The sequence below is a fragment of the Desarmillaria tabescens genome (genome assembly GCF_030435595.1).
Source record: "Desarmillaria tabescens strain CCBAS 213 chromosome Unknown EV420scaffold_47, whole genome shotgun sequence".
Classification (NCBI taxonomy): domain Eukaryota; kingdom Fungi; phylum Basidiomycota; class Agaricomycetes; order Agaricales; family Physalacriaceae; genus Desarmillaria; species Desarmillaria tabescens.
Window position 1 is genome coordinate 127,669 of NW_026848346.1, and position 13,424 is coordinate 141,092.

The 13,424-nt window shown below is 48.1% G+C and overlaps 7 protein-coding genes across 7 annotated transcripts; 4 read left to right on the plus strand and 3 right to left on the minus strand.

The window, feature by feature from the left end:
* Window positions 1-39: 39 nt before the first annotated feature.
* Window positions 40-2,860, minus strand: EV420DRAFT_901846 (PARP-domain-containing protein). The gene is made up of 14 exons (XM_060483927.1): window positions 2,466-2,860; window positions 2,365-2,413; window positions 2,222-2,309; window positions 1,966-2,171; window positions 1,549-1,918; window positions 1,431-1,497; window positions 1,126-1,382; window positions 892-1,078; window positions 830-841; window positions 757-779; window positions 634-706; window positions 536-576; window positions 342-486; window positions 40-286 (listed from the first exon to the last, which is right to left on the minus strand). Exons 1-14 carry the CDS (start codon window positions 2,739-2,741, stop codon window positions 227-229), a joined length of 1,854 nt encoding a protein of 617 aa, XP_060325766.1. The 5' UTR covers window positions 2,742-2,860; the 3' UTR covers window positions 40-226.
* A 246-nt stretch (window positions 2,861-3,106) lies between these two features.
* EV420DRAFT_902192 (uncharacterized protein) lies at window positions 3,107-4,494 on the plus strand. The gene is made up of 5 exons (XM_060483930.1): window positions 3,107-3,240; window positions 3,295-4,046; window positions 4,098-4,157; window positions 4,209-4,264; window positions 4,316-4,494. The coding sequence occupies exons 1-5, from the start codon at window positions 3,198-3,200 to the stop codon at window positions 4,365-4,367; spliced, it is 963 nt and encodes a 320-aa protein (XP_060325767.1). The 5' UTR covers window positions 3,107-3,197; the 3' UTR covers window positions 4,368-4,494.
* EV420DRAFT_1715861 (uncharacterized protein) lies at window positions 4,487-5,682 on the minus strand (the record flags this gene model as incomplete). Its single annotated transcript, XM_060479689.1, has 2 exons — window positions 4,487-5,463; window positions 5,515-5,682. 2 exons carry the CDS (start codon window positions 5,680-5,682, stop codon window positions 4,621-4,623), a joined length of 1,011 nt encoding a protein of 336 aa, XP_060325768.1. The 3' UTR covers window positions 4,487-4,620.
* Window positions 5,683-5,820: 138 nt separating this feature from the next.
* Window positions 5,821-8,380, plus strand: EV420DRAFT_1570561 (nuclease Le1). Its single transcript, XM_060474267.1, has 19 exons — window positions 5,821-6,084; window positions 6,140-6,302; window positions 6,356-6,504; window positions 6,557-6,572; window positions 6,625-6,699; window positions 6,748-6,785; window positions 6,838-6,869; window positions 6,927-6,989; window positions 7,038-7,049; window positions 7,098-7,169; window positions 7,237-7,241; window positions 7,296-7,390; window positions 7,449-7,455; window positions 7,506-7,512; window positions 7,561-7,646; window positions 7,695-7,871; window positions 7,924-7,995; window positions 8,060-8,107; window positions 8,168-8,380. The coding sequence occupies exons 2-19, from the start codon at window positions 6,300-6,302 to the stop codon at window positions 8,198-8,200; spliced, it is 990 nt and encodes a 329-aa protein (XP_060325769.1). The 5' UTR covers window positions 5,821-6,084; window positions 6,140-6,299; the 3' UTR covers window positions 8,201-8,380.
* Window positions 7,838-10,908, plus strand: EV420DRAFT_901979 (peptide N-acetyl-beta-D-glucosaminyl asparaginase amidase A-domain-containing protein). Its single transcript, XM_060483929.1, has 14 exons — window positions 7,838-7,871; window positions 7,924-7,995; window positions 8,060-8,107; window positions 8,168-8,719; window positions 8,767-8,878; window positions 8,934-8,961; window positions 9,017-9,041; window positions 9,100-9,151; window positions 9,204-9,290; window positions 9,350-9,372; window positions 9,430-9,654; window positions 9,709-10,280; window positions 10,334-10,457; window positions 10,517-10,908. Exons 4-14 carry the CDS (start codon window positions 8,215-8,217, stop codon window positions 10,846-10,848), a joined length of 2,085 nt encoding a protein of 694 aa, XP_060325770.1. The 5' UTR covers window positions 7,838-7,871; window positions 7,924-7,995; window positions 8,060-8,107; window positions 8,168-8,214; the 3' UTR covers window positions 10,849-10,908.
* Window positions 10,909-10,968: 60 nt separating this feature from the next.
* EV420DRAFT_1276731 (uncharacterized protein) lies at window positions 10,969-12,005 on the minus strand (the record flags this gene model as incomplete). The annotated part of the gene is made up of 2 exons (XM_060467976.1): window positions 10,969-11,731; window positions 11,782-12,005. The coding sequence occupies 2 exons, from the start codon at window positions 12,003-12,005 to the stop codon at window positions 10,969-10,971; spliced, it is 987 nt and encodes a 328-aa protein (XP_060325771.1).
* A 66-nt stretch (window positions 12,006-12,071) lies between these two features.
* EV420DRAFT_1570578 (uncharacterized protein) lies at window positions 12,072-13,413 on the plus strand. The gene is made up of 3 exons (XM_060474268.1): window positions 12,072-12,481; window positions 12,533-12,612; window positions 12,665-13,413. The coding sequence occupies exons 1-3, from the start codon at window positions 12,276-12,278 to the stop codon at window positions 13,402-13,404; spliced, it is 1,026 nt and encodes a 341-aa protein (XP_060325772.1). The 5' UTR covers window positions 12,072-12,275; the 3' UTR covers window positions 13,405-13,413.
* The last annotated feature ends 11 nt before the right edge of the window (window positions 13,414-13,424 follow it).

A 13,424-nucleotide genomic window follows, 5' to 3' on the forward strand; every position in this document is an offset into this window, starting at 1 on the left:
AATCTTTGCTGATAGTGTACTGCTTTATCTAGAGACCATGTCACTAATAATTGGAATGTTGGCTTGTCGCGATCTTTTAGGAGGGCACCGGGAGGTGTAATCGACGAACGACATACCTTATAGAACAATGGTCACTTTATCGCACTAACATAGAGCAAGTTACAATGAATAGACGTTAATAAAATCATATCGACGCCAGTCCGATTACAGTTCAAATAATCAAGCTTTACATCTTCACCATCAGCAGATACTTCGTACGAATCTGAGCGACATCGTACACGATGTACTACACAAAACACACTGTCAACAAGCATCGCTCGAAAAGGCAAAAAATCGCGCACTTCGTTATACTGGAGGTAGCCACCGGTAGTTACATCGGATCCTCCTCCATCGGGCATCTCGCAGCCGATGAGTTCATCGTAACCCAAAGACTTCCCAGCGTCCTTCCATTTTGTAGGCTGAGTTCTGCCCAAACCTTTCGTAGCCCTGCCAAAGAATCAATGAGAGGCCCAAGAGCCAGAGCAGGTGAAACGACCTTTTGTTATTCTGTTTGCAGCTCTGGTCTGCATTGTATTCCTATACGCGACGGGGTAATCAGTAAGACGGATTTTGTTTCCGAGAAAGGATGCATACAGCATCAGTTCGCTCATAGAAGGGTTTTGCTGCAACTTCGCAAAGAAGTAGGATACCGGTGTTGTTACTCAACCTATGATACGAATCTTTCAGCAAGCGTTTCCACCAGGGAAATTTACTGACCCTGGATAGCAATATCCGGCAGACTAAGCACTAGTTTAGTATCAAACACAGCCACGAAATATGCCACACCGACCTTGGACATCATCTGCGTCAAATTATAAGCGATGTCCAAAAGATCATGGCTGAAGAACTTACATCCGCAAAGTAAACACCTTTACCAAACATGTAGCCATTTGCCGGTGCTTCCGGAGGAGCAATACGAAGCCCTTGCGAAAGGATGCCGGCGAAGTTTGTGGTCCTCGACCCGTGCCACAGCAGCAAGCGTTCTCCATGATCCACCTTGTGGAACCCTCCTTGTTCCCATCTTTCTTGTTCCCCAGGTCTAACAGCAAGTTAGCACGGTTGGGACACGAATTACCTTAAACAAACCTTTCGATTCTGTAGATATGTTGCACCTCGACGTGAATATGGCTATGGGTGGCACCGTGCGTATCCCGGGCATAGGCTTCGAGGGTTATGAACTCCTGGCTATCCCTAGCGAGAGGCTCCATCTTGGAAAGACCGAGAGAGTCGAATTGCGCATCGAGGGGATTAATGGGCACCCCATCAGCGTCGGTGTTGCTAGATGATGCGATGAGTTTGGACGCGATCTCCATGTCGCCGAGGGCGTCCACGATTTCAAGTTCCTACCACGCACCGTCAGACAATTTGAGAATTAAACAAAAACAACTGACCCTTTGCAATCTTTGCTTAGTGTCAATAACCATTGGTCTCTGTCGGCCAAAGTCGTGAGGAATGATTCTGCGCATTTGCCAGAGTTAGTTGAAGCCGCCTTGGGGCCATGTTACGTACGAGTAGTATGCGCCAGTGAGCTGCTCGATAGCTGCGCGCTGGTTGCCGCCATTTTCCTTTACGGCATCACAGCTAGGGTCGTCTAGGACCTCAGAGAGTGTCTTCAAAGCATTGAACCCATTCAAAATAGTGGCCTTGGATAATTTTCCTAGAGGAAGTTTCCTGGCATCATAATTCATGGACGACAATGTTGCGTCAATAATGCTGGTGGAGAAGATAAGTTTGCAGAAATCTTGAACCTGTGGCGCAAGAACAGAGTCGGGAATAGGTGGTTTCTCCTTCTCCGCAGGGGCCTTGCTCACTCCAGCCTTAACGTCTTCGTCTTTCTCATCGTCTTCAGCAAAGTCACGTTCCAGCCAGACATATTTCCCTGAGGAGACGGTCAAGATGATTCCAGGTTGTGTACAACCACGGTACCTTTCTTAGGAAGCATGCCGACTCGGGCTTCCCAGGCGACACCAGCTTTCGACTTGAATTGCTTCTTGAACTCGTTGACGGCTGTTGCAGGAGGAAAGGGACCTTTACATTGGGATTGTCCGTTCTCTCCCACGCGTCCCCAACGAGTGTACAACACACATGCAGAATTGGAGCTTATAGGGTGGAGCAACTGGAGGACATAAAACCTGGCGAACTCATCAAGACCCTTGAGGATGGCTTGGACAGAGAGTAATACTTGTTCTTGTTGGAACCACCACTGATATCAGTCTGGTTGAGCATGGCGTCCCAGACGCCCTCATCATTTGAATATACTTGATGTGAATCTTGTCGACGTTGATATTACGTGCGTGAAGTTATAGACTGCAAGTATATACGTACGAACTTTCCCCGACTGGGGATCAACAGGAGCTGCACCCCTTTTCAACACCTAAGATGACCTTGAGCGCCATCAACGGTCAACAGTGTTAGAAGGAACGCACCGTAACGATCTTCTCAGGTTCATCATCCTTCGTGACAGTCTCGTCCTCGTCATCCAGCTTTGCCTTTTTTGCCTTTTTGCTAGTTGGTTTCTTCGCAGGTGGGGCGTCATCCTCATCGTCCTCGTCCTCGGGGCTAAGCGCCCGTTTGTTATTGGCTTGGGAGGCTGGCTTGGCTGGTGCTGCTGCGCCGTCCTTGCTATTAGCCTTGATACGCGTACTAGAGCGTGTCGGAGCGGCAGCAGTACCGTCGGCAGCAGCTTTCTTGCGGGGAGGCATGGTGATGGAGGGAAATGAGAGGTAAGGGTCTCGATGCTCTCTTTAAGTAATCAAACAGGGGTCCCGAGTCACACTCCAAAAGAGCGATCGTCGGGAGCGGGAACCGACCCGACGAAGTCTGAATTTGGGAGCAAGATCACGTTTCTCATTTGATTTTGTGCACAGTTATTTCAGGTCCACCCTTTCACAGTCTTTCACAGGAATTTCATATACCACTCTATACGAGCACCCTTCAGCAGATTCTACGGGGATATCACTATAAAAGGTAATTTTGTGACGTTCAAAGGGGAATGTGAAAGGGTGCTGCCACGATGTGCTCGTAGCGTGTAGTTTTTGATCGCATTCCACCTCTCTCTGTGATCGTAATGTCGAGAATGCCTATGTTCGCGAATATAAAGCCGGGGGACCCGACTGCTCTTTTCTTTGTCTCCTTGCATTGTCCTCATCGCCCTCAGCATGTCCAGCTTTGTTCCCGCTCCCCAGTACTCTACCGAGCACTGTACGTGGACTTTGTTACTACGCGCCGGACTCTGTACTGACGCTCTGTTTCCAGCCTACGTCCATGCTAGCCAAGGTTTTCGGCCTCAGCAGTATGTCTTCAACGTCACTGTGTCTCCGTACCCAGGGGTCGCGCCTCTGGCACCCGAGTTCAGCGACACTCCATCTCCATCCTCTTCTTCTCAGTCCGACGCGTCCACATTCGCCACAGGCTCTTCTCGTAAGATTCCAAGACCCCTGAACTGCTACTTCATCTTCCGTAAAGACGTCATCGACAAGAAGCTGATTCCAAAGGGCACCGAACATGACAGTCGTCACCTTTCTAGGATCATTGGAGAGTTGTGGAGGAAACTGTCAGAGGAAGAGAAGAATGAATATTATCGGCGTGCCGAGGTCGAAAAGGAAGCCCACCAAAAACTCTATCCGGACTACGCCTACCATCCTCAGAAGCGTACCACCCCGCCCAAGAAGAGGAACACGAAACGAAACACGCAAGCGGACATAACTAGGTCCAAAGACATTGCAGTTTTGTTGCATACTGGAAAGACGGGCTCGGAACTTGAGGAGGCCGTGAGGAAGATGTCGTCGATCGCAGCGACGCCTCAAACTCAGGTTAAGGTCAAGCCTCCGAAGAAGAAGCGCGCATCTCGAAAGAGCGCGCCCTCTCCTCCACCTGTTCAGCATAGTACTACCGGATCGCAGGGGTGGAAGACAGAGGCATTGACACATCAGTTCAATGCCCCGATTCCTTCTATGGGCTCCGACACAAACACTCTCTTTGCCGCCTCCTTCGAGTCACAATATTCGGTGAGTCCTCGCATTCGTTACCTCCTCCTTCTTTCTCAACGTTGACTTCAGATGCCTCCCGAGTTCGATGATGGGCTTTTTGGTTTCCCAAGCCCAGCCTCAGAACTTATGGTGAACACATTTCGCTATTTTGGCAGTTCATAAAATGCTCACCCATCTCTGGGTTCCAGTATTCTCTTGCTATGTCTTCAAATCAGTACAACAACACTCACGACGAGGTAAGTGTCTCTGCACTGTAGCTGGTATACGTGCTTAATCATCTACTCTAGTATGGCAATGGCGCACTTGACAACTGTTATCTTTGATTATGTGTGGACTTAATGGCCGTTTGCAACGTTCACTTCTTCCCAAAACATTTTGATATTATTGTAACGAGTTCTCATTTTTTTCTAAATATTTGAATACTCATCTTTTGTATAACCTCAACTATGCTCCATGGAACCTTTTTTCAGCGTATCTTGCACAGATTTATTCAACCCAAATACTATATTACTAAACACATGTACAACCTATTTAACATAACATACATGTATATATATATATATATATACCTATTTAATAGCGCATTCACCGTTCATTCTCTCGACAGTATCTGGAAGGCTTTGATTCCCTCTTTTCCGAGGAACGTTGCACACCCAACGACTTCAGCGCCCGCTCTATTCATCCTCTCCACAGCCTGCTTACTTGTCACACCACCCACACCGATAATCACGATCTTCTCGAGCCCATCGTACTCCTTGGCCCTGTCTACATGCAGTAGTTTGTGGAACGTAAACACGTTTCCTAACGAAAGAGCATGCAATGACTCGCCAGCCAGCCCACCCAATCCAGTCGGAACGGCAAAGTCGCTCCCACTGGTACTCTCGTTGTGTGCCACCTGATCAGGGTACAACAAAGAGTTCCCCAACGTGTTTGTGCACGTCAAAAATGCAAACGGACTGCGTTTCTTCATCACGCCCCCCGCACCCATCGTAGCGGTAGAAAAGTCGGCCAGGACATTTAGCACATCCTTGAACTGCTGTTGATACACATACGGTGGGAGCTTGAGGCCGATGGTCAGCGTAGGGTCTCGGCGATTCTCCATCTCGAGTCCATTCAGCAGCTCCCGGAGATCATCGAATATGTATCCTTTCGGTGGGGACCCGGGGATGTTTGGGCAGCTCGTGTTGAGCTCGACGGCGATCCGGGAGCCACCAGGTTGACGATCCCCAATACTGGTTCGAAGAGACTGGATTGCGGCGATAACAGATTCAAGCTCTGGCCAAGTAGAGGCAGTCACGCTTATGATGAAGGCCTTGTGCGGATTAGGCGATGCAGTCTTCAAGATGGTTTCTATCCACGAAATGTAGTAGGATAGAGGATAAGGGGAATAACCGTAAGAGTTGAGCGACGTGATGGATGTTATTGAGAACGCGACCTACAGCACTGTCAGCGAAAACGAAACGATACACAGAGTCATATTACTGACTGCACAGTTCTCGTTATCTTTGTATCCATGAAGCGATGCCGTACGAGTAGTAACTGCACCGGTGAATGGACAATTATACAGGGCTTCAAGTTGATTGAAATCGCCTGCCCATGCGCAGGACGTATTGATCAACGGGGGAGATACCGTGATGGTATTGATTTTTGTCATGTCGGCGCTATCAAAGCCTTGAGAAGTGACTGAACGCGTTTAAACCGGAGAGAAATGATAAGGAACGGTAAGAGGCAGAGATAAGATTGCCGGGGGCAATTACAGCGTCACAACCACACCCTTTCACAACTTGCCAGCCAATCACCATATCGGAATTCCCGAAGTTATCATGCGTTCCTGTCAAGAGACCGCGCGTAACAAACTTATGTTGTATGCTCACATGTCGAGATTGCTAGAGGCACGTTCGTCTGGACCGACAATGGCTCTCGGGTCAGCCGGTGTAAATCAACCTAAATCAGCCCATATGGGCGTTCTGTTCTCTCTGCTTCTATCTTTGCACGTTTCAACGTGCTCGTGTACATGTGCGCTTGGGAAGTGCCCTAACAAATTAGAACCGTAGCGGTAAATTTCATGCTTCAGGATACCCTCCCATTCTTCTCACTGTACCGGTCGGCAGTATAATGTTCTCGTCATATAACGACTCAAAAATCGGTGTCAAGATTCTTCTTTGATTTGTCAATCCAAGCATGCCGTCCTTGCGAAGCAAAAATGGATCTGAGGGTCCATCCAACATCTATTCCTATTTACGCGGCGTCCATAATTAACGCAACATCCACATGGTGGCAGTCCATACGTCTCCATCGTGTTCTCTTGGTCTAATTTTAGCCTTCAGAAATCTATAAATTGGCGGCTCTTGGGCCTGGTCATTGGTATTCGTTTGTTCTTCTTCACTATGAAGTGCGTTAGTGCTCTTGCTGCTGTTATCGTCTCCCTCCTCCCCAAGGTTTACGGCTGGGGAGCTAGCGGACATGAGGCCGTCGGGTATGCAAGCATCCTCTGCTCTCGCCATCATTGACCTCAGGTCTATGCCTAGTGCAATTGCTCAACAGGTTTACATAAATTCTACTAAAGTATGCACAGTACAAATGACACCCGTCTTAGTTCCTTGCATCCAAAGCGTCCTCTTTTGTAGCATCTACACTTGCCAGTGGAGAAACGCTCAGTTCTGCAGCAACGGTACATTTCTTTGTAGCCTGATGCTTGTGGCGCTGACATGCTTCAAAGTGGGCCGATAGTATACGGTCTGAGTCTGCATTTTCATGGTCAGTAATCCCCATTCTAGGCTGACACATGATCTCACTCTGACAACAACAGGTCTTCGCCTTTGCATTTCGTGGATGCAGAAGGTAAAAATAATACAAAGGCATTTGTCAAGCATCCCCGGTGCTCAACGCTTTTATTAGACAATCCTCCTAGCTCTTGTTCTGTATCCGAGTCGAGAGACTGCTCGAACGGAAGATGCATTCGTAAGTAGGACTACTCATGCTAGAACTTTTGCTTATATCTGATACTAGTCACTGCCATTGGTTCGTTCCCTCAGCCTGTTCTCTACCGTCACTGCTAACTCGCATCAGCAAACTATACCAGCAGAGTAATCGACGACTCGTTATCTCACGAGCAAGTTTACGAGGCACTGAAATTCATAGGTGAATATGTCTTTTCTTCGAAAGAGTTCTACTAGTACTAGTTTTCTGACGAGATTTTGTTCTTTAGACCACGTGCGTGTCTTGCTTTTCCTTTTACAGTGATCAGACCAAGTGCATTGCGCACAGTTCGTTGGGGACATCGGGCAGCCCCTTCATGTCGAGGCCTTCGAACTGGGAGGCAACGACATCAGCGCGAAATGCAGCGGTTTGAGTACTAATCTGTGAGTCTACACACTTTCATACGTATCCCGGTACTAAACGCGCACCTGCCTCTGTTAGTCATGCTGTGAGACCTCGTTTCCTCGATCTTCCTAAACGCCTAACCTGTCTATTTAGGTCTGGGGTGCGCGCGTTGTATTATCCCATGTCATTCGTTCCTGACAAACCTAAGATTCTGGTATTATCAACAAACGCTTGAAGGCTGATTTTGGCAACTCTGTATCGTCGTGGGCGAACACCCTTGCCACTCGAATCAAGGTGGGTCTTAAAGCATCGTAGTACCAACATGCCAATCGTCCTACGTAGTCCGGCGCGTACGCGAATCTGACATCCGATTGGATTTCTTGCTCGTCGACTACAGAGCTAGCACGTAGGGAAAAGAGGAATGTTGAAACTGACATTAAGGGCCACCTGGCTTCTCGGGCGACGACCCCCTTAGAATGTCCCCACATCTGGGCCGTGGAAGCCAATGAGCTGAACTGTGTATGTCATCCTTCTGTTTATCAGCCTCGTTTCGTGCTTGAGGTCTTTCAAGGAATTTGTCTTTACCTACATTAACTTTTCGGACCTTTGTTCGACCAGTTACTATGACGATGCTGTTCCTCTGGTAAGTCATGTTTCCGTATTCTATCAGTTTTTCAATCTTGATTTTGGCAATGCGTCATTTATAGATCGAACTTCAAATTGCGAAACAAGGATTCCGTTTGGCTGCTTGGCTGGTTCGTGCTCCCATTCATATATGGATGTGCTTATTCTAAATTCTTTCAATTGTTTTCTAGAATGTCCTTTTTGATGGAAGTACTAATCTTTAACGCAGAAAAGTTGGATGATTGAATGGCATTTCGTCATTGTTTTTCCTGGTGAAATAAAATCTCTATTGCTATCGAAGGTCTTTTCGGTCCGAACCTGTTCGGTGGCCGGGCTGTCCACGGTCCGTATCTACTACCACCATATGCTGCATGCGATCGAAGTTCGCATGGTACCTTCTCGAGGAAAAGATGGAAGCTTGGCACGCGGCTTTGTAAGGTGTTGCCAATTCCTCACCATCATGATCAGGCTTTGGAGTATCGAAACGCGTTTTGGGGCCATGTCGCTCCTCCAACTTCTGTGCATTTTGTCGGTTACGTTCGCCCAGTTAACCGAAGAAGAGTTGGGTCCTTTGATTGAAGGTTTTGCAGAATTTTCAGCAGGAAGTGCATTGACAAAACGAGTGCCGTTAATGACCGATGATCCCACCGTTGTTCCCCTGGTCGATCTCCAGGTCTTTGCTCCCCCAGTCGTTCCTCAGGAAGGGCAAAGCTGTGAAGTAGAATTATTGAGGCATACTTTTGGTAAATCTGTGAATCTTCTACTCATCACCGGATTAATTTCCGTATAGGAGATGGTTCTTATAATAATCCTGCTATAGCTGCCTATTCCCCTCCTACCAACTCTGATTGTGGACATATTGGACAATGGGCTGCTATTAGTCTGAATGTTTCGGTTTCTTCGTAAGCCCTCTGACGTGTGTCCCTCCGTCTTTCTCGTCTTATTTTTCTCGCTTAGAAATGGTACACAATATGATCGTCTAGGTGTAAGTGTTGCCACGCGCCTTTGCCCGAGATTTTGACGGTACTATTGGTCTGTAGTCCATCTACCTGTCCCACGTGGAGAGTAAGTCATCCAGCGTCGAATAGGTTGGATACAGACTGATATACACTTGATATTATAGTTTGGCGTACGTCAAGTGCAGAGCCCACCAAGACGGGAACGATATGGAATACGTGCGTCTTCAGAGTCAATGAGCTACTACAGAAAATGAGGTGATCCTCTTAGAATTAAGGACGTCACTCATTTCACTCCGCTTTTTGCTGAGGATGGCGATTTCATGATGGATTTTAGCAACATTATTTCTGAAGAACTGTACGTTCATCCAATTCTCCAACCAACTCGAAATCACATTACTCATTGGGAGATTTTAGCTTACTTGACGGTGTTTTCGATGGTAGGTCTTCCGACCCTCACTAAAAATTACTTCTTCACGATAGGCGATGATGGACAGTGATTATAACAGCGACATTTTATGCTCCTACGCCAAACTTTCCAAACCCAAGGACATCCGATCTCATTATTCCACTCTCGAATCTATCTCCCACGGTAGCCAATTACTTTATCTTGGATAGTGACGCGGGAGGTACCACGCTGGTGTCGCTGCCGGGTACTACCGTAGAAGCCTACGTCGAAATTTTTTGCTCGGGAAATTCAGCAGAGGAATTCTGGTATCTGAGTGCGTTCAGTGTTAGATCCCGGTTCATCTTGAATGTCTGACCGTCGACTTCAGACACGCCTGATGAATTCACTCCTTACTTCCCAGACTCGACAGGGTTGATTGGCAAAGGTCCTTTTCGCGAGGTCCAGGTCTTAGTTGACGACAAGCTTTTCGGTGTCGTATGGCCATACGCCGTGATATACACCGGTGGTATTACTCCGTCAAACTGGCGTCCGTTGACTTCATACGGCGCATACGATGCACCATCGTATTGGATAGATATTACCCCGGCCCTTCCAATTTTCTTGGACGGCGGCGAACACAACGTATCTATCTGTGTTCGAGGGCAAGGGACTCATCCCTCTATCAATTCAAACTGGTTTGTTTCTGGGAGCGTACATGTCAGGACAGGAAGTTCAAAATCGTCTGGGGCCATCAAAGTTTACGAGGTCCCCGATCTGGACATTCAAACCCTCGGTGGAGCTAGCGAAGGAAATGAAACCGTTTGGACGAGAGTTACAGCTCATCGTGAACTGCGGATTCAAAGCGAAATACATACGTCGGAAGGAACAAAGATCGTCACTTTCACTCAGTCACTGGACTACATCAATGATGGCGCATATATTGATGAAGGCTGGATCCAAGTATGAATATTGCTCGCATCCTTGAGGACACCATTTGAAATACTCACTTTTAGTGGGGCAACCAAACTACGACGGGAACCACCGAATCCAAGCACGAAGGAAGTCAGGTCCTTCGAGATGCGTTTGAGTATCCGTTATCTGTATTCTCGAACTATTCTTTGTACGAATTACAGTTTGGTGAGATCGAGGTCGCATTAGTCTCTTGATGTCCAGTGGCTGATTATCTGGAAACTCAGGTGGATACGGATCCGAGATTAACCAGACGCATATTCGAGCCATCCAGCTTCCAACTGGCCCTTACACATCCATTCATTCCGTACAGCATGCCAAGGGTTGGATAGGTATGGATGATTGGCCTGGACTGAGACATGCGATCAACGGAACTGGCGAGACTGAGCAGACGTTTGCCCATGTAGACGGGCGCGGGGCGACATACTTTCGGGACATTGCTGCAAAGAATGATGGATGGGTCCGTGATCGAGTAGGGGGTACATTGCGTGACGCAAACCGTCCGGTGCCAGACAATCAGATATATGGACCAGACGGTGGGCCAGGTTTCAGAAGATGACACGTACCAAGAGACCGGCTAGTATAAGGCCCTATGCCACGCCTTAGTTATTATATAACGAAAGGCAGCCTGATTTGAATGTGTAGCAACACAATTGCCCCAGAAAAAGCTAGCATGGATTTAACCGTCCGAGTGAGATGGGGTATACTTGTCGAGCCTCTTGCGCAAGGGGCCCACGACGCCAATCTTGCGCAGAATAAGGGCAAGCTCTCCTGCGATCCTACTCCGTTCATCCTCGTCCACCTCCTTAGATTCCAACAACTCTTTGACCGCTCGGGCCAAGCGTCCTTTAGGAGTAGTTCCATTGGGCGTTTTTAAGGGCTTGTTTTTACCCTTCCGCTTGACTTTTGGAACGGCTAAGAGGGGCTCCACGAATTCCACCCTAAATCTCCGATGTGCGAGAGATGCGATGGGAATAATGCGGTCTAGGGAACTGGCAGCCTCTGCACACGACTCCGCCAAAATTAACGCCTCTGCAGGATCTCCATCGTTGTACCCCCATTTTTTCAATTCGTCCAACCGCTTTTCCTTCAGCTTGTTAGATAACTTCTCTCGTGTGTCATTGACGGTGATGGTTCTGGCGACATGCTCGAGAACATCGTTAATGGATAGCCAGCCTTTATCTTCGTCAACAGCGCGTTTTACATAGTGACGGTTGACGTAGTTGAGAAGACGGTTAACGGACTGAGCACCGGCAGAGTAGCGATTGAAACAGGGGATAATGTAATCAATCAAGGAGGAATCATCCTGAGGGGCACCGAGGAGCAACTCGCGGGCTGTATCGGCGAAAAATTTGTCCAGTTGTCCGTAAAGGTCTGTCCCAGTAGTAAGAGCGGAATCTTCGTTTTTTCGAGAATTGTAATTTTCAGTCTGGGCTGTAATACTAGAACGAAACTTAGACTTTCTTCTGATAGATGAAATTGGTCGACATACTAGTTGTAACAAGCCGAATGGATCCCCGAATAGAATTCGACATCAATCGCTGGGGCTTTAGAGATATTGTTGGTGGGAGACTTTACAATGTGATTCAAGGCTGGCAGAAGATAAGCCCACAGAGACGACAAGGACGCTGCTGGATTGGCGCTACCGGTGGCAGGATTAGGGAGAGGAGGCACGAGTGCCTGTCTTTCGGGCTGTTTTCCTTTCGATGTTGCCATGGTCGTCCGACTTTGAAAAATAACTAGAGCAAATATCACTGGTCATCGTTTCCTGTTGCCTAAAAAGGCGCTCTCCTTCTGACGATCGCGAACTGTTGTTGTTGTTGATACCAGCGTTCGGTTAATATTGGAGCTGACAGTGCTTAGTCCCCTTTGATACCCGTTGATATCTTGACATATGGCGGTACTCCGGCCACCATCATCCATCGTAATGCAACCTCACCATGGAATCGGATCCTTCCAGCTCTATTCCAGTATTCCAGATATATAATGATCTATGCAGCCAGCGATTCTTCAGCTGCGCTCACATTCTTTTCCCTCGAGTTACTGGCTAACTTCGAGAGGTTGCACACAAGCTGGCTTGTGTGGACATTTACCAAATTCTTGAAGATGTTCTACTGTGATCCCAAAGCCTATGTCTGGTCTCTCTTTTTGGCATCCCACGTCGCTCTTGTGGTATCTGCAGCGCCTGCTAGGTAAAATCTATATATACGATCACTTTCCATGAATAATGACCTTTGCAACAGGGACTATACAAAGCGTCTCGCTGGCGGCAGTTCCACAGTCAAGATTGAACGCGCACTGGCAGCTAACAATGGGGACTCCAGTCAGTCTTTTGATTCCCTCCGGTTTCCTTTCATATCAACGGTTGTACAAAGCTCCTGTCTCTGGGCTACCAGGATTATTGCCAGCACTCGCCACTCCAAGTAGCACAGTCTCAAGCTCAACCTCCGGCAATAGCGAAGTATCCTCTTTGCTGAAAGAAGTAACGGAGCTTGCTCCCGGTACTACTGTGATCAATGTCAATGTCGGCGACAAAAATCTGGGCTCTTTACTGTCTGACACAACCAGTGGTGCCACTAATCCATCAGACGGGCCACCAGAGTCTGGTGTCGCAACCGGTGGTTTTGGTGACACAGCGTCCGGCAACGATGGTGATATTCCACTGGATGGAACAGGCGGTGTAGGTGGTTTCGACGATGACACTACTATTCCCAGTGCTCCTACCGCAGTGGGAGACGGATCGCTAGCGTCGACAAGCAGTCTGGACCCTGGCACCACAGATGATGGTGGTGATGGCGACACGAACTCCACAAACTCTGATAGCCTTGTCGGTTCGGCAATCCAGGACGACGCAATGTCCTGGAAAGGAGTTAACGGGTCGGATCCGGCTATGAGTTCGGACAACTTAGATCCAGGATCAGGCGCTGCAAACGGGACAGTAGTCGTTACCACGGGTTCAAATTCGACGGCCGGTGTTGGCGACTCTCATTCTAATACATCGGACGGAGCGTCACCCACAGCTGGAGGACCACCCACGAATGGAACCTCCATCCTCAAGATCTCTATCGAGAATAACCAGAAGATCAACATCGAGAAAGGGGTATTGGCATCTTGATATATTTACTCTCCACCTAT